General features: G+C 38.4%; 1 protein-coding gene across 1 annotated transcript in view; it reads right to left on the bottom strand.

The window, feature by feature from the left end:
* AFDN (afadin, adherens junction formation factor) overlaps positions 1-27,807 on the bottom strand; it is a 182,933-nt gene that overhangs the window by 59,450 nt on the left and 95,676 nt on the right. The window contains 10 exon segments of the mRNA XM_025195062.1: positions 430-573; positions 1,419-1,684; positions 3,539-3,627; positions 6,156-6,301; positions 9,779-9,984; positions 10,865-10,926; positions 18,484-18,602; positions 21,076-21,145; positions 23,741-24,003; positions 26,230-26,324. Of these exon segments, the coding sequence (XP_025050847.1) occupies positions 430-573; positions 1,419-1,684; positions 3,539-3,627; positions 6,156-6,301; positions 9,779-9,984; positions 10,865-10,926; positions 18,484-18,602; positions 21,076-21,145; positions 23,741-24,003; positions 26,230-26,324 (1,460 nt within the window).

Below are 27,807 nucleotides of genomic sequence, written 5' to 3' on the forward strand. Positions count from 1 at the left end.
GGGGGGGGGGGGGGGGGAAGGGGCAACCTCATCTTAGAATCAAATAAATATGGTAAATAAGAGACACTTGCAAACTTCTTTACAGGCAAGATTTAGAATACTAGATGTTTTTAAAGTAACTGCATAGCTGAAACCTTAAAAACATGAAACAGGACAGAAAAGTTGAAACTATGCATCAATTTGCTTACTTGAAGATGTTGCCAACACCAACTTTAATGTAATGACTCATAACATTTTGCACAAAATCACTGAAGGAAATTAAATATTTGATCAGCTTTCATTTCTTTTCTATAATAAAGACTGTAATGCCAGTTATTTAATGCCATTACTACAACTATAAATTCAAACAACAATTGCATGTTTTGCATTGGCTACTGTTCTTCAGCTAGGATATGTTGAAGAACACAGTAAATGCAGAGAGAAACTTACTGTTGGGATAAATGGTTCATCTGAAGCACAATGATAATTCTGCAACAGTGCTTGTAACTGTAGGGAATTCAACTTAAAGCAGGTACTGTTAATATGTGGAATGTCATCATGTGAGTACTTATCCATGGTAAGCAGTGTAGTAGCCTGAAAAAGGAACAGGGAAATTAATTTATAATTTGAAAAAGGAATGGAAATTTAGCCCTTACATATTTCATAATTTATCTCGATCAACAGAGAAGTGAGAGAAAGCCATGCAGCAAGTAGCAGAATTGCTGTTAAGAGTAATGGCTGCTTGCAGATGTTAACGCGCCCCCACCCCCGCCAAAAACACCCCACACTCTACCAGAAGCAGCAGCACATTACTTTGATCTCACTCTGCAGCATCTGCATAGATTGGGTGCTTCAGCAGGGCTTTTTGACACTTTTACCTATAGTGGAGTCAATCAGCTATTAGATAAAAACACCAAAAGCATCCCACTAAAGCACCTAATCTATAAAAACATTGGGCAAGCTGGGTCCAACTAAAATGCTGCTTGTTCTGGGCATGCACTGGGCTTGGCATGGGAACATGTAGAACTTAAAGTACCGTTTTTTTATTTATTTTTTTTTTTAATGTCTGCAAGCAGCCAATATGGTTATCAAGACCAATACAGTGGCTCAATATGGGAATCAAAGGAATACTATGCGAGGAAGACTTAATTTTTCAACTACTTGTCCGTACGTTCAACCAAGCTATACTTGATGTTTTAGGCAGAAACTGAGTTCCTTCTGTTGGCAAAAGCACATCAAGGTAGTATAATCTTTTTCAATAACTGGTGCATTAATAGATCAGAGAGTTTTATCTCTATATACTGATCCAGTGTTTCAGAACAGATTTACATTATTATAGTGCCAATGTGCTATGTTCTGTGGGGGAGGAGGTGCGGGGGGGGAGGGGCAGACCTAACTAGGAGTATGTGTCTCAGAGGCAAGCATTATAGAATGCTTACCTGCACTATCCTGCTTAGGTGACAGTCAGCAGCCAGTTCTAGGCCCTGCTTTTCCGCCCAGGCCTCAATATGGCCCAACTGCTGGCGAATGATGGCTCCCCAGTAATGTGAGCACAATCCTGAATCTGGATCAGTAACAAGTCTATTAAAAAGCCACATGTTGATAAAATGAAACAGCTGGGAGAAGAGCTGTATAGTTAGTGCAGCATTCACTCTACATCGTCGCAACAGGGACATAGCTCCAGTTAACGTATGCAAGACATCATCTACAGAGACAAAGCACAAAATGAATTACATTTACATAATGAAGTATGCAATTAGTGTTCATGCTTTAAACAACTGTAGGCTGAGACATCTAACCTGATTTAACCAATATTAGAGTATTACTGTGTGAATCGTGAAAGTCCTAGTACTGTTCATGTTTATTCTGTAGAATGAACCAGTGAGTAGGCACCATACCTTAGGGTTCAGGACCAGTTAAAATAGCCTATTTAAATGAAGCTATTGGCTATTAAAAGTAAAAAACTGAATCTATATACAAAAGTTGCAGTGTGCAGGTTTACTAACCAATTATCTATACTTCGGAGATCCAGATCAAGTTCCCTCTATTTATACACGTATTTTCTGTTCTAAAATTTTGATTCACACAAAATTAAAAATCCTTGTTTAAGTTATAAGGTATGCCATGGCTCTCTACTTCAAATTATCCATACTAATGGTAAGTAGTAAGCATGCTAGCAGAAAAAAAAGACAGGTCAATGATTTGATTCCGTCCTTCTCACAGAACATAATCAAAGACAACAGGAGGCCCCATATTATATATCAACGTATAAAGATGTTAAAAACTGCTTTATACATCCATATTATTATTCCCTTTTACCAACTACTTTTCTGAAACTCTGCATAATAGACACTCTGTACTCCTCTTCTAACTAATTTAAGCAGAAAACCAAAATATTCTCCTTGGAAACTGCTTTATAGATAAGTTTATTAATATTTGTAGAACACAACTGCAGAGGAAAAAAAACTGTCACTGATGCCCAAGCCTTATTTGATAACTTAAGGGCATTACTATAAATTTTCATTTAACAAATAAGTAATGTTACTTGCATCTTCACTTGAAAAATTGTGTTGTATTTTCAAGTAGCTAAAAAGGTAACTATAATGTGCCAACATCGCTAGAGACTATTGTGAAAGATAGTCTAGTATGGCTGACTGCTTAGTGCAGGCTTATTGTTATCTACTAAATTTTGCATGAATTTGAATCTCACAAACTAAGGTTGTCAGTTGAGATCACATTATATTTTTAATAAAATCAGCACTATTGCTTGCATATAATACTGAAAAGACCATGACGTTTTTGCTTATAATGTTAGGATAACTTGTCAGCTAAAGGTTATAAAAAAGATTAAAGTGGAACAGTTTTTAAATATATATAAAAAAAGATGGCTTTCACACTGGAACAAGCTTTTATATTTATTAAACAGAACCCTTTCCTTAAGTCCTCGTTTTTCTTCATATTTACTATTCTGTAAAAGATGTCCTTTTTTAATGAACAGCTTTCTCCTGCATAGCCCATTTTCCTTTTCCCACTATATCCAACAATTTGATCATAATGCTACATTTCTCCCTAATCAGTCGGGGCCTGGCCACACCCCCCTCAGCTCAGCTATGTGCAAGTGAAGGGAGGGCTGCTTTAGCGTCCCCTGGCTTCTAGCCTGAGCCACTGCAGGCATGTGCCTGCATTTCTGGGATGTCTGTCTGGTTACAAAACTGATTTAGCCTAGCCAGATCAAATTAACCTGCAAAGATTGAATTAATTCAAGCTCAGGCTTTTTGAGTATCTGTCCCTAGCCAGAAAGATATAGAAATTACTATAAATTTGTTATATCAGTTCTTCCCAAGTGATTAGGTTTATGCAAGTTTCTATTTTAAAAGAATATTTTCCTTCTATTTTAAAGCCTACTCTAATATCTAGATAGAGTATATTCACAGAACTCTTAGGCATTAGTGACAGTAACTAAATCTTACATCAACGACAAAAAAGACATTTAATTAGTCCATTACAAGGTGTAGACAGCTTGATTTAGTGTAAAGGAAAAAAAAAAAAGGATTCTAACCTATTTTAGGCCTTTGAGGATTATTTTCATCATCAAGGAATGCAGGCATGTAGTTGTTAAGCTCTGACTGAAGACAGTGAACCAGGTATCTGAAATCATGCACAATTTTGCAATTCCGTAAATGTTAACCATATGTATTATTCTGTACACTTTCAAAGTCTAAAAGATCCTGATATACAATTATAGAATTCCTAAAAAATCACAAAACTCAAGCTTACAGCTATACCAGAAACAAATTACTATTTTTTTTAAAGGATTCAGTCTGATCAATAATCCTACATCTTTTCCAGAAACCTTGCAAAAAAAGGAATCAGCTCAGCAACCATGTAGAAAATGCACTGGTCATCTGAAAATGAAACTTTTACATAGTCATATATGTGACTAGCATGAATTAGGAGCCTAAAGAAAGGTTTCTGAGTCTTAAATGATGTCCTCATTTTAAGACGTATAAAAAAAACACTTTGAGGGAAAAAAAAAAAAAGAGAGAGTGAAATAACAACCCAGAACTTGAAACAGTTAGGTTAACTTCATGGAACATTATTTGATTTTTTTAAATAATTCCAGTTAATAGAAATTAGGGTTGAATCTCTCAATGCCTTTACAATAATGGAAAAGTAAAGTCTACAGTATTATGGCACTGCTATCTCAAAATAATAACCCAATTAAAACACATGAGTGCATCGTACAACAATCAGGCTCCCAAACCATTTATTAGTGGAAAAGGAATTAATGGTTAGGGTTATAATAAAGGACCTAACTAAATCATAGTGAAAGTTTGAAGCACAGCAACACCTTTAATTTCACTCTTTTCGCCCCACCCTGCCCTCCTGCTTACACCCCTGCTGCTAAGTGGCCAAAAGGCAAAAACCACAGCATAACGGCCACTCAGCAGCCGGGGGGCAGGGAGGAAGAAAGGGGTAAAAGGGCAAGATTAAAGGTACCAATGCACCACAAACTTCCACCAGGATTTATAGGTAGGTTCTTAGTTATAATGACACCGTAATATAGTGTAATCTTGGGGTAAGGATGCACACTTCTTTTCTAGTTTTGAAAACCCAGTCTATTCCTAAACAAAGCAACTGTGTGGACCTGCCTAGCTTTAAATATGTTAACATTGACAGAAAATGGAGGTTTGTATAGTTAAGGAGGAAATTTTTTCCCCTGTCCAAAAGGCGTATCTTTGCAACTTCCATTTATGCCAATTACACAATAGCACGAAATGTTCATTTTTCCTTCCTAAAGTGCTTTGTTATGGTCCTGTTGCTAAGCGTTTGGCTATTTTCTCTTTGAGGCAAATTGCCAGTACTACAGTCTGAGAAGCATTTCTTTACCTTAACCTCAAAGAAGCAACTTTGTTCAAAAACAATGAGATCACTTATTTCTGTTGAAATCTGTGCTAACTACAATATGTATCACATCTTAATTTGAGGAAGTTTTCCTTCAAAGGACTTCTATGCACACCTTACTGGAACAGAATGTCCAGAGAGAAAGGATGCACCTTTTTAATTGTTATGCCCAAATGATCTGGACAACAGAGCTTATTTTTTTTCATACACAAGAGCTTGCTCTTACTGAACCTCCTACAGCTTTAGACACCACTCAAAATTATATTTTATGCATAAATTGTTGATTAATAACCTGATTATACATGAATCATAGCATTTGCACCAAAGATGTTCTAAACAGCTCCAAAAACACTTTTAGGTTACAGATAAAACAAATGCATACAGAACATCTGGCTAATGACTACACACAATTATATATATTTAACAAATATATCCAGGATATATATAAGCTGATTTAAACAAGTATATCAAGGAGCCAATCACACCCAGAAGGTAAGATCCCTGAATGTGCTGAAAAAGGAACAGGAATAGTGTATTGGTGAGGCCTCACCTGAAGTAATGCATCCAGTTTTGGGAACCATACTTTAAGAAAGATATGGACAGGGGAGAGCAACAAAAATATTAGAAGCCTGGAAAGCTTGATTTAAGAGGAAAGTCTGAAAGAACTAGGGTTATTTCATCTGGCAAATAGAACAGTGTGGTGGGAGGTGGGAGGAGGGGAGTGTTGGTAACAGTTCAAATAGCTGAAGGGTAATTATAGAGAAGATGGGTATAGGCTTCTCTTTGCTGCTGCAGGTTTAGAAGCAATGGCCTCAGACTAGCAGCAGAGCAGGTTTAGGCTGGAAATTAGAAGGAACTTTTGGACTATGAGGAGTATAAAGCATTGAAACAGGCATGCTAGAGAAGTTGTAGAATCTCCATCCCTGGATATTTTGAGAAGCAGGCCTGGCCAGATACTTTTCAGGGATTGTTTACTCAGAAATGATCCTGCCATGATGGACGTAATGCCCTGGCGTGGTGCCTTCTAGCCCTGCTTTCCTGTGATCCTATGAAAAATTGATGCAGAGCAAAATCTCAGCAGAGTCCAAAGGATCCCTAATCATAATATGATGCGACTAGCCAAAGCAATGGAAATCTCATTCACTCATAGATATGGGGTCCATTGTACAAAATGTAACAAAAATGTGTAGCACTTTTCAGGAATGTCAACATAATGCTTAGTACTTGAGTATGGCTAATTTATAAAAGAAACATAAGTTCAGTGCCCTTACTTGAAAGCCATTTGAACCAAATGTGCCAAAACATCTTGTGCATCTAAAGTAATTCGGCTGAGATCTCGGTCTTGTTTTATAAAATTGAGCAGCTCAGATGCATTTGCCATCCAGAAGGCAAGTGCCCCAGCAATATTCTTTTGCTTCTGTAGGTAAAGAAAAGAAGCAAACAATACATAGAAGTACCTTTTTGATCAGATATTTCAGTTTAAAAAGGCTCCATAGATAGACCAGTACCTTTCCCATTTCACCAAACGTACCTCAGATACCAGATATTCGCAGAATATTTTGGTGTATATAATAGTGCAACTATGCAAACTGATAAGTTAAGTTTTTTTAATATTTAAAAGTATGTACAGATTCTGTCCCAACTGGCATTAGTTGAAAGAGAAAAAATGGCATTAGCATCTAGTTACGCAGCGCCAAAAGCTCAGCTGTATGCATTATCTGGTAATCTGCGTGTGCATAAGCACATATTTACTATGACCCACTGCCACCCTGATACTGCTAGTCACTGGCTTTGACACCAGGCAACTCAGTATCCAAGTACTGATCTATCTCACCAGCTCCCGACCACAAATGCTAGGCCAGGCAACCTCAGACGAGGTCCAAAGAATAGGAACCACAAACAAAAGAAAAAAATAAAAGGGAAGAAAAAGAACTTTGGTCATTTCATATCCACATTGAAGTGCATTAAGCAGAAATTATGGAATGCCGATAAAAGTTGCACAGTCAAAAAAGGATTTTAGTACTGCATGTTCCAGTTGCTGAATGAGTGTTATGAACTGTTCAGTCCAGCTGTTTGAGTATTGTTTTTTGACATGGAAGCAGCATGAGAAACTGAGCTAAGCCAACATAGCTAGGATCAGTTCCCAGCAGGATGTCCTACCTGATCAACCTGGTCTACCTCCTGGAGAAAAACGGACGAAGGAAATCAAACAGAATAGAAGAAAGAAACTTGTGAACAATCATGGTAGGTTTAGAAATCAAACACTAATATGAAGGTACAAACACATATGTGCACTGTTACACCTAAATGAATTTTATCAGAGGCTGCAATACAATTGAGACAACTTAAAAAAAAGGAACATTTTAGGTGAACCCAGTAGCATGACAACAAGAAACTGAAATGCCTTGTTAATGGGTAATAATTAATTCAAGGAGTGCCCTCAAATATTTAACATCACAGGCTGTTGGCTAATCCAGAGTCAGTGCACCACAGGAATCCTGCAGGGCATACTCCAAGCCATTCTGGGGCTGCATACACTGTAAGGCAGCATGAATACTAATTTGAGATCCTTACTTGCCCATACTACTGCAACAAAGACAATGTACAAACACAAACAGGGACAAAAGGAAAATTAAAAAATAAAATATAAAATACAAGGCCAAGACAAATTCATACATAGCTTTTGATTGAAAACAATGAAAAAGAGTTAAATACTACACACAACTTGACTGTGCAACATACAAACTACACTAACAGTGAAAAAGCAAAAGGTAAAATGTAGAAGTCTCTAATATCTAGTAATATGACTTCTCAATTAAGAGCAGACTCTAGCTTCCTTATTTTCTATTTGTACTCAGAATGTACAAATGTGAGATGTCAGCTGACACTGCTAATTCTAACTCTTCATTTAAAGTTCCATCGGAAACCAACTCTCCTCTAAGTACCCTGAACTGATTTAAGACCATAATTATTGGCTACAGTGGTGATATTCCCCCTAAAAGTAGAGATCAGAAAAGTTTGAGGGACAGCAAAATTGTAGAGTTTAAAAATCAAATAAATATAAAACCAAATTTGCATGCAAGAAATAAAGTATACTGGTATAGTGCTATTCCGCTATTTTATTTAATTAACTATCTTTTCTACCACATGAAAGCCTAATCTTCTGTACTGTTTATATTCACTAACACAAAAGCTGAAAATATTTCACATAATTTAATTTGAGAGAGCAGTTTTAGGCATTTCATTAGAAGTATTAAATCTCCTTATAAACCTAACAGATAAAAACCAAAACAGACACACTCCCCTTCTTTCTGGAGATAGAATCTTGCATGCTTTCTTCTACCTTGTTCACCTGCTCCATGTCACTAGCTTGTTTAGATCTCTTGACACTGTGCTCATCATCTATCTTTTTCCTCCTTGATGTCTCCCTTTCTGTCTTCCTCTCTCCAATGTGCTATCCTTGCCTATCCTAAAAATCCCCCTCTTGATCCCCAAATACGTCTCCAGCTACCATCTCATTTCCCAGATCACTGAATAGGATGTCTACAATCAGTATTTGGGGTTATCCTGCAGCTTATCTCGCCTTACCTCAAAAATCAACTTCCTCTTCTCGCATTACCTCAAGTGGCTTTCAGAATATGTGACCTTCTGTCAAAAGCTCATCCATCACTAGCATATGCCAGTCTTGCCTGCCTTTACCTATCAACTGCCAGTAATGAAAGCTGGTTTACCATGATCACTTTTTTCTCATGCTGACCAGTGATATTCAACAAGCTAGCTCCACCCATCTGTTTGTTTTTAAAATTGACCTGTTTTCTGAAATTTTTACACAGATTTCAAACATTTTGAACCAGAAATTGTCTCTTTGTTGTATGTTTGTACAGTGCCTAGCACAATGGGCTCTGGCCCCAAGGACTTACTGTAATAGGAATAAATAATACATTTAAGTAGAAAATGAACATGAACTTTAGCTTTTTTTAATTTTTACTAATCTGAAAGAAAATGTATGCAAACATATTTTATATACTATAAAGAAGCATTTTAACAATTCTGCCTAGAAAACATCTGCAATAAAATAGAGCAAATAGTAATAATAAATTAAATGTATCATTACTTTATTTTTTCAGGATATTGGTTAAATAATGCAACGGAAGCATATTTTAACAAGAGCTAATAAGAAGTACCTGACATTCCCTTTTAAAGTTCATAGTCAATACTACAACTTGACCCTATATTCACTGCACAAGCACAACTCCCATACGTTTAATGAGTTTTGGAAGTAGGACTTGGCTTCATGTCAGTATATACTAACTTACCTTGATCTTAAACTTTCCTCCCTCTATACATGACTGACATCTATATCAACTTGGATCAGAAAAAAAAATTAACCTGAACATTACTGTAGGTTTCCATTAGATGCACAGAGTCAAAAATGTGGAAAAAACCCACGTTTTAAAAAAAGGTTTTTCTAGACAGTTCACTGGTCAATGTAAATGCCTGTTTTATTAGGCCTTATTTAAAATGCAACTGCAGTTTACATCAGAACTTCTCATAGGAAAGAAGTGATTCATAAAAATAAAGTTGTGCTGTGGGCATAGTGGATCAATCATGATGCAAGATCTAGAAATAAACCTTCTTTTCCTAACACAGGTCTTAAGCAAGGCTGCATTTTTTTCCTCCCAGGAGAAAAGTAGCTTACTATACCATCATATTTTTCATTTGCAAGGAAAATATTTCACCAATATAAATGCAAATGACAAGCTGATACTTGACAATATTCTATGTGAAAAGCTAAAAAAAATCCTAAATTGAAGTTACAATCTTCAGGGTATAATTAATGACAAATTTTCTTTGCAAATGTTACTTTTTTGTCTTTGCAGATTGAAAAACTCACCTGGATAACTCCTTCCATCATGCTCACCATCTTGTTGACTATTGCAATGACTTTGTGAGTACGCTCAGTAGGAGTGATGTCAGGTCTGTACTGGCTTGACAATACATACCGACAAGTCATGTACAAAACATAAGTAGGAGATAGTTTAAAATGAACTGTTGAACTATTGGTATAATTTATAATGGCAGATAAGAAGGCATCTTCAGCTGTGGAAACAAATGACACATCAAGAAGTCACCCCACAATAAAAAGAAAAATGAAAAACAGCTTCATAATACAATGAAACCATGATTATGGAGGGAGAAAGAAAGAGGGCATTGTGTGCTCTCTTATTCAGCTAATATGCTGCTAATTGTCTCATTTATATACAGCTACTGAGATGTCACAATAAGGCATTTGGATATAAAACAAAAGATGTGGGCAATATTATCTCTCATTTATTTATATGCTGCCTGCCCTAGAAACAGGTGGGTTTTTTTTAAAACAAGATTTCACTTTTCTACCCTACCCCCTCCAAAAGCCGTTGTTAAAATCCATTTAGATTCAGCTGAAAGTTTCCCTATCCCTGCACAAACTCTCCTATTCAGTTTTCAAATATTGAGGCTTCACACAATACATTTGGTTAGTTAAGAAACACATGATGTGTCTTAACCAAGAGTCTACAAGCTATAGCAGAACGAAGAAGTCCAAGGTTACCCAAGTTTAAGTTTTACATGATACTCTTTATGGCACTTTAAATGAATTGGGCTTTTGACAAAAATCTAATATAATATCCGACACATGAAGAATTTATATCGGATGGACTTGGTCTTTTGCACCATTAGCAACTTTGCTTCTAACTGGGTATTTGAAGACAAAGAATGCCAAATAGTTGAAACAAACTACATACAGTCCTATCCCCAGTACCTTAAACATTTTCTTTCCTCCTCCCCCACCAACCATATTGGGATAATAAACATTGATTTTCACTTTCAACTTTCCCTCTGACTTTAAGAAAAGCATTACATTAGTTTACTTTTCAAATATAATATTTAATATAGTTTTACTGTAAATAGTAGTTAAATCTTTATAAAATAAAATACTTACAACTTTCCCTAAATTCGATGCTCGCAGGTAATACGAGTTCTGGCCCATGCGTGTCCTGAGATCTAAAGGAAGAGGGAGAATATTGGAAGAAACAATTCACATTGGTAAAGTTAATTCCACTGTCAAATGATATAGATTTCTCCAAGGGTTTTATTTGTGAACCTCTACACAGCATTTTCCCCACAAAATGTATACTTTGCTTTTACTCAATTCTGTTTGCTCCACCTCTCTTTTAGATTCATTCCCAAGTATGCTTGTCCACAACACAAGAGCACAGTGCAAACCTGAACTGTGGCGTCTGCATTATTAATGAATGCCTTTCTTTGCACTGTGTGCTATACTGATCAAGTCAGCCTGCCACCTGCCATTGACATGACTCAAATTACACAATAAAACAATCTATTTAAGAATGCACGAAGGATAAGTTAATTAAGCTTCAGCATACAAGGACTGCCTCATTGTAAAGATGTACTATAGTAGTTATTATAGAAAAACGCTTCCAGGAAGCAATTTAGGACTCCAATTCCTTTCTCTAGGAGAAAGGAAGTATGTGCTCTTTACATTTCATCTAACTTTTAAGTTTCAGTGATATTAACTGGCATTATGTGGTTTTATCCAGTGATTAATCTTATGTCTACTTGACAATTATATTGGATTTACTGGCTGCCAATACTACAAACTTAACCTGGGATCTGAAAGTCAAACTAAATTAGAATCCAGGAGAAAAATTTCTGCTCGTATCAGTGCTGGCTCTGCAGAACTAACGAATAGACCCAGCAAAAGTTTATGTTGCCGCAAGAGCATGCTGCATACATCTGAGCAGATATATGCAGAAGATGGTGACATATAGGCACTTTTCAGAGTAAAAGCTTCTAGACTGTTGACTTCATGGAAGATGATCATTGATGAAAGATCTAAAATTAAATTCACTAGCTACACCTTGGTTTGAGAAAATATGAAAGTATTCTTCTACTTTATTAAATTTTCTGTGTCACAAACATCATGATCACAGATAAAGGGAACAGACTTGTAAGTGTAGCCAATCAGTAAGCATTAAAATCCTTTTGCTACAATTACATTTCAACCTCAATGTATCATGCTAACAAGTGCCTATTATTTTTTAAGTTACAGTAAGCTTTTCCATTATTTACAATCTACTGAAACACTAATGTGAAAAGAATGACCAACTTCCACACAGTCACAAGGAGTATACATTTTAACTCTGGTGACTGAACTATATTTTCAGTCGTTTTATGCTAGTACCTATTAATGCAAGTCTAGAGCCGTATTAGGAGCCCTCACACAAGATCTTGCGCATTCATAATATTTGTGAAGCCAAGACTTCCACACTACAGACATGGAATTAATATACAAAGATACAAGTCACTTGCTGCAATTCCAAATGAAAAGAGGTAAATGTTTAGGAATACTGTTCATTTTTTCTTATTTTGTTCAGGCTTCTTGCCTTAAAGGAAGACTTAGGCGCTGGTGATCCTGTCACTCCAGCCAAAAAAAACTGTCAGAGAATGTGGGGTGCTAGGTGTCCCCAAACCAGGAAGAAAACAGCAGTAGGAGGTACAGGGGAAATGTATGAATGGCCCTATAAGAACTAGAATTCCAGTACCCAGTGATAAAAATCTAAGTTATAGTAATGAATAAAGTTGCTTATCAAATCTCTAAATACTGATTTTCTTAAAAGAGGAGTAGTCTTAAAATATTAAGTGTGGATAGAAGGAATTAGTCAAAAAAAGGGACTACTTAAGGTACATTAAGCCATCTGTAAATCTGTAAACACTAATTTTATTTTGAACCAGATGTAGCAAGTTAATTACTGCAGAGGTAGGATGAGCACATCAAAAACAGTTACCTCAACTAATGTGCCCTACCCTCTGCTTCCCCTCAAAATCCCAGGAAAAAGACAAGCCCTTGATTCAGTTTTTATGCAAGGCAAATTTAATTAAAAATAGCCCTTTTAAGGTTGTCAAACTAAATTATTGTGAGAATGACAATCCTAAGCTATTTTGCTGCCAGTTACATTTTAAGCTTTTATCATCTGTCTTGCACCACCATTTCCTTTATAAAAGTCTACTTTTCACATTGCTCATCAGCTACATTTTCACAATGCCAGAACAGTCTGTATGTCTAGTCAATGGGGCCATGAAATATTGATTATATGTTGCATCCTCTAAAGGGAATGTGTAATATTAGACTTTAAAATGGCATTAAACACCAATGCTTATATTTATGTTCTTCCACAAATTAAGATGCACACAGATTGCATAAGAAAATGAATCTATAAAAAGATAAACAATACTGTCATACCAACCTGCCAGTTATACAAGTGAAATATTGTGTGAGGTAGATGAATTTAGGACCTTAAAAGGAAAAGAGTCAGCACTCCAATAACCTTGCACATATACTATGCCAAGACCATCTCTTTTTAGCATGCCCAATACAGATGGGACATATACAAAAATTATTCTCTTCCTAATGCTACTACAACTGGTTTCATAGACGTTAGGGGCTGGAAGGGACCTTTTCTGCCCAAGGGCAGGGGGGCTTGTAAGACCATATGCTTCCTGTAGATGTCAGGAAAGTTTTCTGAAGTTGTCATCCTGTACTGATCTAGACAGTAAACCCATCAGTACTGAATAACATTATTATTGATTTATAATATTTATAACTCCCCCAGGTCTTTTGCCGCTTAATGTAATCTCATTTCTGCACTGATGCAAGTTGCATGATGATTATTAAAACTGTATATTCACTTCCTATTCCTTCCCCCTGCCATCCCATGGGTACATCATTTAATTTTTACGACAGACCACACCCAGCAAACAAACTGAGTTTGTCCACAAGGCACCCTGCCTTACTTGTGCTAGAATCTGGAAAGTATTGGGTAAGTCACTCGACTACAATGAGTAATCACTCAGGCAAGCTTTAGTTTGTCTTTTTCTGAGGGCCAACCTGGAAACTGTGGGTGCTTAGCAATCCTGGTAGTGACACTGCAGTCTAGTGCGAAGTGGACAGCATACCTCAAGTTCTGATCTTTTCCACTGATTCACTACACAGCCCAAGAGAAGCTATTCCCCTTTTGGTCACTACTCCCATTTATAGATGGGGCAATAATACACAATAAAGAGTTCATGTTTATACCAAAATGTGCAAGTTTCAGCCATCTTGAAACTTAGGTAGCCAAGATTAGAGGTATAAATTAGGACATTGATCCCTTCATGCTCCGGTACCCTATATGTAGAACAGGGATAATAGTTTAATAATTCCTGAGAGAGCTGTGAAAACATTTAACATTTTGAGGTATGAAATCAGATAAAGAAGTGATAAGCATCACAGAAAAGCATGAGGAGACCGTCATATTCAGTTTGGATGGTGTACAGTAAGTGAAACAAGGGACCACGCAGTGAAAAATAAAAGTGAAAATAAATACTGAACTGCTGCTTCACTCCAAAGTACTGTCCATGTTGTGAACTGAATATGGAAAAAGTAGCATGATCATGGAATCAATGACTGTATTATAAAGACATGCGAACAAGGGTAATTAATTTGTTTTTATATCTAGACCTATATCTGTCTACGTATCAGATTTGTTATTTATTTGTGAATGCTAAGGGAGCTCCTGCTTTTTGTCACCAATATGTTGACAATAATATTGTGTATCCCTACAAAATATGCCTTAAGATATGTAACTATATAATAAGCATCAAAATTTATTGGAGCTACATATCTATCAAGGCATATTCTGTAGGGATGCCAAAATTAATGTCAACATACTGGCAATGAAAAGCAAGAGCTCTCAGTGTTCATAACTAAATCACAAATCTAAGAATAATGTAGACACCTAAACATAAAAACATTTATTACACAAGACAGTTACAAAAAAGAAAAAAAACAAGTAGCAATAATACTCGTATGTGATCTAATCACAAGATATAGTTGTTTTAAACTAAACATACCCAAGTCTTAATATACATACAAACATATGCAGGTTCTATGCATTTCCTGCCCCACAAGTTAATTTTATGAAGTAAAGAGCCATCTGCTGGAAGAAAAGGATCTACACTATCCTCTTCCTTTCTTTGTGTACACACAGCCATGGCTTCAGAAAGATTAATACAAACCAGATACTCATTCAACTGAAGTTTATAGCTAGATACATTCAAGTCCACAACCATTTATAATTACATTTCCTCAGAGACAACATTTGGCTTGGAGAGAAAACAATTCTCTTGTATACTTGTTTTCTGCCATGCAGTAATACCAGTTGCATCACCTTTCTTTAGCACCCACATAATCTTTGCAAACCTTCCACTCTGAGAAATAAACCTCTGGCCAGTTTCCTTAACCCACAGGTACTCATTAACAAATATATTAACAACAGGGAACTGTCTATATCATAACTTTAAAAACCTCCAAAAAGCTATAATTTGCTATGACACCAACTACTGAACCTTAAATTACTACAAGCACCAATTGACGAGATGACATACAATACCATTAAATCTATCAATCCGCCAAATGCAAAAAACAAGTAATTTTTTTCAGGCTGGTCACAAGGAAGAACTTCTTTACTGTCCGAGCCCCCAAGGTCTGGAATAGCCTGCCATCGGATGTAGTTCAAGCACCTACTTTGAACTCCTTCACGAGAATTTGGATATTTATCTTGCTGTGATCCTATGACCCCAGCTGACTTTCCTGCCCCTGGGCAGGACTCAACGATCTTCCGAGGTCCCTTCCAGCCCTAATGTCTATGAATCTATGAAATATACAAACAAGCTCTTGGGTAAGAAAGGAGAATGCAACGGGTGACAGTACCAAACATCTTAAACCCATACATCCATGACCTGTACGTCCTAATAGGGGAGCTTTGGGGATTTTTCCATGTTGACAGGCTGACAGCTAGGTGGCGCAGCCCAGCATGGGGATGAACCCTGCTGTTTTTAGGGTGCCGAGGCAAGGGTAGTCCATCAGCTGGGCTGAGGTGCTGGGTCATGGAGACCCAGCATGTTGACTACCTCACCCCACAGCTCCAAGACAGCTGCAGAGGAAGACACTTGACACATCCTAGCTATGGAGACCCTGGGACCAGATGGAGGTTTCCTTTTCTTACTGTCTGGTCCCCATGATCTGGGACTTTTAAAAATTGTGTGCACAGCCCACTGCACATGTGGTTTTCTGGCATCCCTAGCACATGGGGACCTGGGAATCAGAGAACCTTCCCTAGATGACACAGCTCAGGCATACCAGCACCTTAAAAAGCCACATGTGCAGCTGGGCTGCACAAGGTTTTCTGACCTTATGGTACATGGGGCTCTGGGACTGAGACCAAGAATCAGGTAATGGTCAGTTCCAGCCCCAGGACCACACCTGAGTTTAAACTGGCTCAAGTGCAGTCCTCGGGCTAAGACTGATAATCAGTTGATTGCTAGTTCCAAATGCAGGACTGCACTGGTCCATGCTGGGGTGCAGGCACTCAGCTTTCAACTTGCTGGTACAGTGGGATCCAACAATCATGATTGCGGCCCCCCCACATTGGCAAATAGTGATGACAGGACTGAGATTTGACTCCCGATCCCAAAATCATACCCCTGCCATTCATATACAGCATGGCAGGAGGTACAATTGTTGGGATTAGGAATCAGATCCCATCATGCCACTAAATGAATGTGAGCTAGGAATACAAAACCAAAATGTTGAGGAAACTGACTGCAATACATGGGCTCTGTCAAACTAGAAAAATAAGTCTTATTTCATCAAAAGCCCCTAAAGTACCAAAATACACTATAGCTTTCTGAGGAAGAGAAATGGAAACTGACCCCATCTATATTATATACACACCTAGGCCTCATAATAACCATAAGGGAGCATCAGACTGGATATCAAAGCTTCTTTAAAAAGTCTGCTTTGAAGCCCCAATAAAATCCTGCATTTGCAGTCCTGCAAACAAATACTTCCTGAGTACAAAAACTTGACAATACTACCTGGAGAGAAGAATTAAAGGTGGTGCTTCTGCTAATCCATATCATAGAATCATATCCAAGACAGGCAACCTCCAGTGCCACTTTAAATCAAAGCATCAAATGTTTTTCCCAATGCAAAGCTTTACAGAATAAGAAATTAACCCTAACAAGCAGATAAAGCACTTTCTTTATTTCATTCCACCTGGACCTAAACCTTAACCCCTTTCTGATAGGAGAACCCCCATTCCATCCCAAAATGAAAGAAAGATGCTAGAGATGTTAAACAAGTACCTTACAACCTCTGAGATGGATATCACCTGCCTAAGAGAGAACTTGAGCAATATTCAGGTTGTATTTTTTGTCCACTTACTATTGTTCACCATGATTTGACTACAGATTAGTACAGAGGCTAAATGGGGAGAGAGAGGGTAATGTTATCTTGTTTCAAATAACACTTTTATTGGATTGTCAAAATAGGTTTTTCACCTTTTCTGATTTAAGAGTTGACTCTCACTCTGCCAACGACACTTGACTTTGTAGAAAGACAGGTAGATAAGTTATGATGCGATATAATAAAATATATCATCTGGAGATTTTCTTCTTCCTACAAAGACCCTTGGGGAAGAGAGACTTAGATTTTCTAAGTCTTTGGGAATGTTACTGTGAAATGTGATAGCCTTTCACACCAAGTTCAAGCAGCTAGAAAAGAATCTCTCAATCTTCCTTTCCATCTTAATTATCACTGGGGAGTACCTGTAAGGACTTCTACCAAAAGTGTTCCCTGGGTGTCCAGACTTAGATATATACAGCAAAGAACACAGCTGGGACCATGTCATCTGTGGTCTCTGTAATGTTACAGAGACCACCTGAAGCAGGAAAACATGGCATCTCCAGTAAGTGATGCAGCAACAGAGTGAGCCTGTTTGGAGGGTCTCGAAAATGATAATCTGAAACTTGAAAAATAGTTTTATCAGGGTTCATTAAGACTTACCAAAGATTGAGCACCTAATTGTCTACAGCTACAAAATAGGAACAACACACTTAGGGATGGATTTTATGCAGATGCAACATATTTTGAGTTGTTTTACTAGACCATCATAACAGTTTTTATAAGTGAGGGAAAACTGAATTGACAGAAAAAAAAGTGACATTTTCTGCCCACAAAGCTTGCCAACTGAACTAAGAGGAATAATAGCAAGTTCCAATTGTGTGCTTTTTTGTCCGTACACTCAGGCATGTAAACTTGTACTTGACAAATGCAGAAGCCCAATCAGTGTCAAATAATTCCGTACCTACGTTATTAACAAATTCCACTTGATGAACACTGAATGAGCACAAAAAAAAAAATCAATATTGTTCTAAAAAATATGAAAAATAGCAATTACCCTACTAACAACAAAATTATAGGAAACCAAGACAGAAGATGTGTAAACACACAATTTCACCCTTTGATTAATCATATTTTACTTTCTTCTGAGAAGGGCCAAGGAATAGGAAGGGTAGTTCTCAAAGGAAAGATTTTTTCCCCTGTGAAAAAATGAAGAACACCCTCACTATTTTACTGTGCTTGTGTGGAATCTCTGCTTCAGGTCTCCAGAAATAAGTATTTCCATCATTAAGAGCCACAGAAAATGAATTTCTTACCTCCCATCCTGTCTGTGGTATTCTTGTTGTTGCTCTATTCTGATCATTGGCTTCACCATGCCCCGTTCAGCTGTGCTGGATGCCGATGATGTTCTGTCACCATCTAGTCTGTTGGTGCTCTAATTTGAACACAACAGATGTTTAATATGCACACATCAGATCAGCCAAGACTTATACTCATCACTCTAAAAAAGGCTTATTAATTCAGGAAAGGGATGAGGAATTGAAAGGAGGGAGTACAGAATACAGCAGGTGTTCACTCTACAATACAAGAGAACACTGGTCATTCAAAATATCACAACAGGCAAAGGCAGCTATTTGGTAATGTTCTGTCAGGAATTTTAAAGCCAACAACAGTAAACATAAATGTACTAATATAGAGATCCCACAGTCCCTTGCTTAAAACATCTTTAATACATATTAAAAGAAAAGCTAACCGTAAGACTGCCTTTCTACACGTGTTAGTACAGAAGTTAAATAAGCAATGCAAAATTAAAAGCAAGTTTAAAACAACCTGATTAAGGAACCTTCCCTTCAACTGCTCAGTGTTTATTATACTTTCAGCTTGCATTGCTTTTTCACTAACTTTTCAATAACCAGTCTCCCATACTAATAACCTGATTTTCCTTTTTAAAAAGGGCTGGCAGAGGGGGAATATTAGTCTTCACTGTATATCAGCAACAGCAGAAAGTGGCACAAGTATTTCTTCCTTTTTGCCAGACATCTTTAGTTTGCGTCAAATGCATCTTGCAGAAGACTTTACAATTTATTCCGTATTCTTATATGACTAAAGAAAAAGCCAAGTACTGTACTGTGCTGAGTACAATCACTGTATATCCCTTACTGTATATACTGAAAAATATCATCAAACTATTTATCTCCCTAGGAGCCCAAGAGTACTTCTCACCGTACTACAAAAATACCTTTAATATTATATTGGTATTTTTCTTTTTAAAACAGGCATTTTCATGAAGAACATTTAGGGGTGAAAGACTTGCTCTGGATTAAGGATTTCAATATTAAGTAATAACACTTTAGAAACACTTTCATCTGAAGGTCTCAAAGCACTTTATAAAAGGTTAGCATCATTATCCCCAATATACAGATGGGAAAACTGGAGCTGAACTAGTCAAATTTATTGTTAAAAAAAAAAATACCTCACACAGACTCTAAACTCCTTCAAATTAAAATATGCTCAAATTTTCCTCAGTCAAATATGAAGATGGCTGTGAGTACCCCTAGTATTCTAAAAATATTTAGAATGTACTTAACGTACTAACTGCAGTGTTTTCATGCCTCTGACTGATTTTACAGTATTGTTTTAGCTTATGTCAGTATTTGGTACATCTCAGCTCATTTCACACCTCACATTTTAAGAGAAAAGCATCCATGCAAGAAACATACAAGTGTTGCCACTGAAACAGTTACAGAAGAGGAGGTAGGAAAGAGACACTAGATTTTTTGTAATAACATGGTCGTATGTCACAGACAAAAATTACTAACAGACTTGAAATATTTAGCACTATTAGAGCTCTATAAATGTCGCTGCTGCTGAAAAATGAGACTAACTTTTCTTAGATTCTAAAATTGATAATAGTAATAACACATGAAAGGAAATGCATTTTCAAGAGGATTATTGCTTTTCAGATTGCTGAAATTACTCAGTTCATCTCACATTTTCTCTCAAGCATGTAATAATACCAGCGAGAAAAGCATTAACAGTTGTATCATTTTATTCTACTTCCTGGCTTCAGGAAAATTTAACTCCTAATGCAGTCTATTAACAGAACTGAAACACAGAAATGCATTGGAACAAAAAGCTTACCATCTCATAAAATGTTAATAACTATGTTTACAAAAGACAGCATGTTTGTTTAATGAGTAGTTGTGCACAACCGTTCTATTTAAGTCCATTGCCATTAAAGCTTAAAAGCCCATTTAGAGTTTTAAAAATTAGCCAGTCATTCAAGTTTTACATAAAGATCTACACATTAAATATCTGACAGCAATCTCCTTGGGCTAAATATGGAATTATTCTTTATCATGTACTCCAAACAGCAAAATATGCCCTTTGCCAATTAATCCATTTCTTCTAAAACTTATGCTAATATTCTAAACCTTTAAGCAGTTCAACCATTTCCAAAAAGTACAGCTGTTTCCTAAAAATAATTTTCGTCCCACTTAGAGAATGAATGTATGCATGATATACTGTGTGCAATGTTTATATATACTTGTGTCTCTCCATTATGTTATTGTTTATACATGCGTGTAGGTATATACTGTTTACACTCACTTACCTCACTCCATTATATATTATTGTTTGTAGGTAGGTAGATAGCAATAATATATAAAGGAATATTAATAAGAAAATAATAATATAAACAATACTATATAACAAAGTACATACACTCACACACACATACATACTCATTTTGTAGCTGGGGAAAAAAATTGAAAAACAGCTGCTCTTTTTTGGAAATAGTTAAACTGCTTAAAGGTTTAGAATATTAATCATGCGGTTTTCATTTCTGACCTAACAAAGTTATGAATCAAACTTGACTCAATTTATTCCATAGTTTCCCAGTTTGATACCTTGCTTGCTGGTAATGCCGTTCCACTGTGAACATCTCCCTCCAGATCAAAGGTTGTTTCCTGAACAACTCTAGAATTAAGACAAGAAAGTGTCTAATAACGTTTCAGAAGAGGTCAATTACAAGTATCCAGTGTAAATAAACACCGATTGCAAAGCAAACTCACTACAAATAAAATTTCTCTGTCAAACCCCTTTTTCTAAAAATCTGCATTTCAATTGCTATGTTCATAGAACTGTTGTAGTACACCGATACTTTCACAGGTCCAGGTGGGGCCTAGACAGGCCTTGAAGCTTCCTGTCTGTTCCTCAGATTAAGGAACCTGGGACAGGGGAGCAGGCTGTGGGGCTGTCTCTCATTACTCCCCTTCCTCCCAAACCAGTTCAGAAGACACTGCTGCTCCTCACCTCTTCCCCATACCAGGAACTGCCAGGTTTGGGGAATGGACTGGGGGGCTTTGCCCTGCTGTTTCCTCTGCTGCACTCCCAGAGAGCAGGAGCAAAAAGGAAGGCTGATCCTGGTCTGGGAAAGGTGCATAGAGTCTTTCCCCACTGCTCTACTCCCCACAGGAACTAGGAGGAATAAAACAGTGACTGGTCCCCATGACTTGCCCAGACCAGGATCTCTTAAAGGTGCGGAGAAGCAGGAGAGAGGGGCTGACTGCAGGCTGAACACCTGAATGCTCCCTTTCTCCCAGTGAGCAGCATAGTAGCCTCTGAAATGCACTGATCTTCGACTAGTAGAAACAAACACCTACTTGTGGGCATAGCTGTCTCTGGACTTTGCTTCTTTATATATATAGGAGCCTACATTATTTAACAGACATGATAATATTAGCTAACAGATGTACATATTGTAGTATGCTTTGTGATCTTGGAAAAATTAAATACAGGGTTTTTATGTTACATCAAGAGCCGAGTTCACCACAACTGATTTTGGTTTTAAAAAAAAGCACAAAAAAGGACAAAAAGTTTATCAGTTGTCTCTAGATCAATGACTGAGAGGAACTAAAACTTAATTCAGAAAAGAACATAACAGAAAACACCCTTCCATAATATTCTCCAACTTCTTAAATTCAGGGTTTAAATGTTTTAAGGCGTAGCTTGAATTTTTTTAACAAACATCCAGAAAAAGGTGATGATAGAAAAAAAGTATACATCTAAAAGAATTATCCATTTGTTTACATAATCTCTCATTTTCTGTGCTCAACTAATTTCCTATAAACCATTTCACCATGGGTCATTTCTTACATAACCAGTTTCAATGACTACATTTCTACTCAGGTCATCATACCCTAAATTTTTCCCCTGGTCCCATAAGATTGGACAGAACAGCCAATGCTTTATATTTTCCAAGCTGCACAGTCTTGGTCAAACTCATGTGGGCCTTGAATATTGTCATAACTATGGACCCATCTAATTTGCAGTGGCTGCACCCCAATTTCACAAGCAGCCATTTTGCAGGTGGAGCTCCTCCCCTCCCTCCCACACCTCCAATTGGCCAAAAGGGCCCCAGTGGCTCTGACCCTCACCACTGACTGGCTGCAGGGACTGCCTGTCATGTGGCCCCGCACCTCACTGCTGATTGGTAAGGGCCATCTGTCAGAGTCCCACCCCTCACTGCGGACTGGAGAGGGGCAGGGCCGCACAGAAAAGTAGCGCTAGCAGTTAATCAGCAGTGAGGGGCAGGGAAAGCAGCCATATTGCTCGCAGCCCTTAAGCAGGCAGACTCCCCTCCCCCTTTCCAACCGGGTTGCCGCAGCATGCTAAGTACTGCTAGCTCCTTCTGGGGAGGAGCATTTTCTTTTCTGTAAGTTTTTTTTTTTTCTCCTCCCGTGGATTTCACAGGCATTGCTTGGATTTGGTAGGTACCTAGTCATAACCATTGGACAGGAAGATCTAACACCATGTAATAGTCACTTATTTATCTATATTATGCTCTACACTGGTATCTGATCATGCAAAGAATCAATAGGTAAGAAAGATCTGGACTACCAGACACAAGACAGAGTAACTAATGTAATGCAATTGGAAAGCAAGGACACAACAGTAAAGTAGCAGGTTAGGACCCTATTCTGTGTCAAATGGAGTTTCACTGGCATTTAAATTTCTAAAAGAGAATCCAAATGTTTCAGTATTCCTATTACACACCCTGTACTGAGGTGTGTACAGGGTGTGTAATAGGAAGTAGTATATTATAAAATATGCCAAACAGAGATTCCTTCAACTAGGGTACTTTTCTCCTATTTTTTCACATTTTAATTAAATCTTTCAAATGAAACTCTGGAGTTTACTATTTAAGCATATTATAACAGAATAAGAAAACTAACCTTATATAAATGAGACTTGTTAATTTTAGTTAATACATAATAATATTTGTGAAATTGATAAAACTGCCTTGCAATGCATTAAGATTCCTCTTTTTTAGTATATCTTAGCCACAGGAGAATATACTTGCCTATTAAATAATGAAATAATGCAAGTCCTAAAGAGAGCACAAGGTGGAGCTACAGTATTAGTTAGCATTATAAATTTAACTTAAACACTTAAGCTCAAAAAATACTTGCTCACCCAATAAGCCCATATGCAAAGAAACACAAGGTATCTGAGTCTTTGTTTTTCAAGACTCAGTTCCCCCCCCCAAAAAATAAAAATCACTACACTTACCCAGTTTTGTGTCTTGGACCTTTGACCATGAGACCAGCATCCAAAGGTCTTTTAGGAATAATATGATCCTGACTGGGATCCACAAATTTAAATACATGAGAAGACCCAAACTGAACTTTCATGCCACTCTGCAGCATAGTGGTCTCCGAAATACGCTGACCTTCCACATAAGTCTCAGCATCGATGCTTCTTGGGGTAACAGTAACAACTCCATCCATATTGGTGAGGTCACAGTGGTGTGGCTGAATTCCTGGACCAAACAACTGTAAATAGAAATATTTAATAGTTCAAAAATGACCTAACTCTAATCTGCTGCAGAAAACAAAACCCCACGAACCACACTTCACCCTAAGTTATAGCACTATGGTTTTATTCTTGTGTCTGAATTTAAACAGAAACAGACATTATTACATTTGATCAATAATTTAAAACTTCACTTTAGCATACTGTGATAGGGGGCCATCTCAGGGCCAGGTCTCATCATCGTCCTGCACACCTGTCTAGGGCAGCCTATCCTGCCCCATCTGCCACACCTTGATGTAATGATACCAGATGTAACTATGCAGGAGGCTGCCCATTTTATGCCCCGATGCCTAGGGCATTATTATACGTGGCTCTGAATCTTCCCCTTACCATGGTCCATGCCTCACAGATGGCACCCAATTCTTCTATTACTCCCCCCAGCCCCTTAACTGGGCTGCACTTGGCCTCTGGCCCAACTTGGCCTCAGATGCACCTGGGCCTCCTGCCCCCTCAGTAGGGTCTCAACTTCAGCTCCTCCAGTCAGCCCATGTGGCCCTACAAGGCCCTACTCTATACAGCTACATGTCACATAATCCTCACTGGGGACCAGCATCTTGCACCTTTAATGGGGCCAATACTACACCCCCTCACTGGGGCTACAGGGCCTTATGCTCCACAGGCCTCAGGTGTCTGTAGATGTGCCTGGACCCTTCCCCAGGCTCCACTCAATGGGTCTAGGCCCCTGTACTTTGTCAGGGTGCGCTCCCCTAGCCTTCCCTCTCCATGGGGTACCAGCAAGGCAGCGGGGACTGAGGCTTTCTGGCACCCCATACCCAGCCTTCACTAGGGAGGCACAGGTGTGGCAGTTACTGCAAGCTGCCCTGCCCTACCACAAGCAGCCCCACCCCACCATCCTCCTGAGCCGGGTGTAGTTTTAGGTCATTCTCCAGGACCAGGAACCTCCTCCCTCCCCACAGTTCCTGCCCTTTACCTCCGAGTGTTCTGGGAGCAGCAGCTCCAGCCAGGCAGGGTTCTCCCCCAGGCTGCTTGCAGCAACTCCTGGCTCTACTGCTCAGGGCCCGCTCTTATTCCCTAGCAGCTTCGTCCTCCTTCCAATCAGGCAGCCTCCTGCTGGCCATGCAACTCTCCTTATTGGCAGTGCAGTCACCTGCAGGCTGCTCTGCTGCCTGCTCTGGCCCTTAAAAAGTGGCAGACACCAAAGGTGCCCTGCCACACACCCTCCCTAATGAATGCAAATGTGATTTCTGGAGCATGTTTTAGGGAAATATTTTCATTTTAAAACACATTTTGCACCTTACTATGGTGACCAAAATGTTTTTCTTCAGATGTTGCCAAAATATCATTTTATTAATTACAGAAAAAGTTCAAACCTGCAAACAAGTCAAATCAGTGAAGAAAGATAATCCAAGATAGTCCGCTCTTATGCCACAGGTTCCACATTGACTTGGGGCAAGATTCTAAGCCTTAGTTCCCCATGTGAAAATGGGAACAGCAGCATACTTACCTTATAAAAGGTGCCATGAAGACAACTGCATTAAATAATATCACGATTCTTTGGGTACCAACGCACCTACTGACCACCTCAATTTACAATTTAACTGACTGGTTTTCTTGCATACAGACTGGCCTCTGGCTGCTTTACTATTCCATCCAGAAAGAACACAGACCATCTGCAGATGCTTTCTCAGCCTGACAAAGGGTACCTGTACTCAAAAGCTTGCAAAGAAGAATTTTTCCAACTTTCTGAGTTGGTCTAATAAAAAGATTTCAGATTTACCCAATAGAACCTTGTCTGCCTATGTCCTTAGACCAACACAGCTACAACTTACAACCTTTAAAGAATACCAAGCTCTGATACCAAAGTTTGTAATTAAATTGTTCTTGACTGGATTATTGATTTTAAAATACCAGGCCTTCAATTCTCTGTGGCAAAATAAGAAACAAACCAAAACACTTTGACTGAAAGGAAGTCATACTGATATCTACATTTAGACTCATCAGCCCTCTAGCTTCAAAGGGTAAATCAGATTGGTCAAGAAAAAGCAAGTGGGGTAACAAGTGGATTTTTAATACATTTTGTATTATGACTTAACGTGAAAGGCTGAAACATGCTAAAGTTGAATAATTCAATGGTTAAGATCACTAGAGTACTAGGTAAATTCCCACGGTCTCACACATGACTGGCTGAAATTGATCAGTTCTTTCACTTGAGACTTTCTCCTTACCTGGATGGAACTGTCATCAAATTTTTCTGTTCCAATTTCAGTAACACTTAATTGTAGACGATAAAGCTTTGGCTTATCTCTGGAGTCAGAACCATCTGTGGAGCAAGTGGAAAGCACTTCATTTGTAAGTATCACGGCTTCACTATTTGACGGTGTGAATATTTATAACAGGTAATTCAAACCATTATACATTCAGAGCTAAGAAGGTTAACCAAAAGTTAACCCGATGTTTTACTTCCTTAACTTTCTTTAGAAGCACTGAAAAGCTGCTAACCGTTATGTGAATGAGACTCTATGGAAGGTGAATCATCATGGAAAATCATTTTTTGAACTGAAGAAAGGAAAGTTATTTTTTCTCAGATCTGTGCATGGACTCGGGTATATTCACGTGTGTCTAATTAGTAGCTTAGAAGCAAATGTCATATACTAACCCAGAAAAACATGAATATGAATTAAAAATGTCTGTAGGGTTGACACTTACAAAGAGGTTAAATAGAGATCAGTCTCATCTCCATGAGGATATCTCCAATGAAACACATGCTCCCATCAATGTGTCAAGTTAGTCAACAACTGAACAGCCATGTCCCTTTCCTCCTCCCCCCCCCCCTTTACCAGATGTTGAAATAGATTCAAGTAAATATGGTACTACTAACATTTTTGGAGACTAAGACAACATTTTTCTACCACCAAACAACGCAGGGGGGAAAAAAGAGCCTCATGTTAGATTTGAGTACTAGCCTAGGGCAAGCAGAGGTTTTGCTCTGACCCTGAGTTCAGGATCAGAGCAGAGCTGCCACCTGCCCCATGCTGGGGTGACTCCTGCAGCAGAAAAGGAGCACAAATTAGGAGGGGATGTGAGGGAGACCATGAAGCCTGCCCCGTCACCCCCACAGCTTGCACTCCCCCACCACCTGTCTGCCCCCACCTCTCTGCTTTCCTTATTGTCTGGCTCCCAGCTGGGTTCCACAGCCCCAACCCTGCCTGAAGGCGCTACCCCTAACTTCTTCCTGACTGGGCAGGATGGGGCTAGTCTGTGGCCACCGCTGCTGCTGACTGTCATGGAGCTGGAGATAAGTTCCTAAACTAGCTTTCCTGGATCACTCATTTTATATTCATTTATCATCAAGAATCCTGGTTTTCTATGATAAAAATCACAAATTGGCTGATGAACCTATCCCCCACCCCCAGTCCAGTTTTTTCCATGATTAAAATGAAATGTCCTCTTGCCCTCCCCCTCTCTATATAGGTATCAGTTCAACATGTTTTATTGATATATTTACAATTTTAAAGCAATTTGGAAGCCTACCACTGCCTCAATCACGGTAATAAAACAAATTATAAACATCAATAAATGTTGGTGTTTGATTTTGGGTTTTTTATCATGGAAAAAAATCAGAGCTCCCCATCACCTTCACTCACCAGGACACGGGCCCAGCTGCGGCTATCCCTTATACTGCTTTCTGGCACCGAGTGGCCCTGATATGCCAGTGTCCTGCCCATGCCACTGCTCCTCTCTCGACCCACAGACCCCCCCACAGCCCTGCTGTTGCCCCTTACTCCCCACCCACAGCCTCCCAG

Source organism: Alligator sinensis, unplaced genomic scaffold (assembly GCF_000455745.1).
Source record: "Alligator sinensis unplaced genomic scaffold, ASM45574v1 scaffold448_1, whole genome shotgun sequence".
In the NCBI taxonomy this organism is placed as follows: Eukaryota; Metazoa; Chordata; order Crocodylia; family Alligatoridae; genus Alligator; species Alligator sinensis.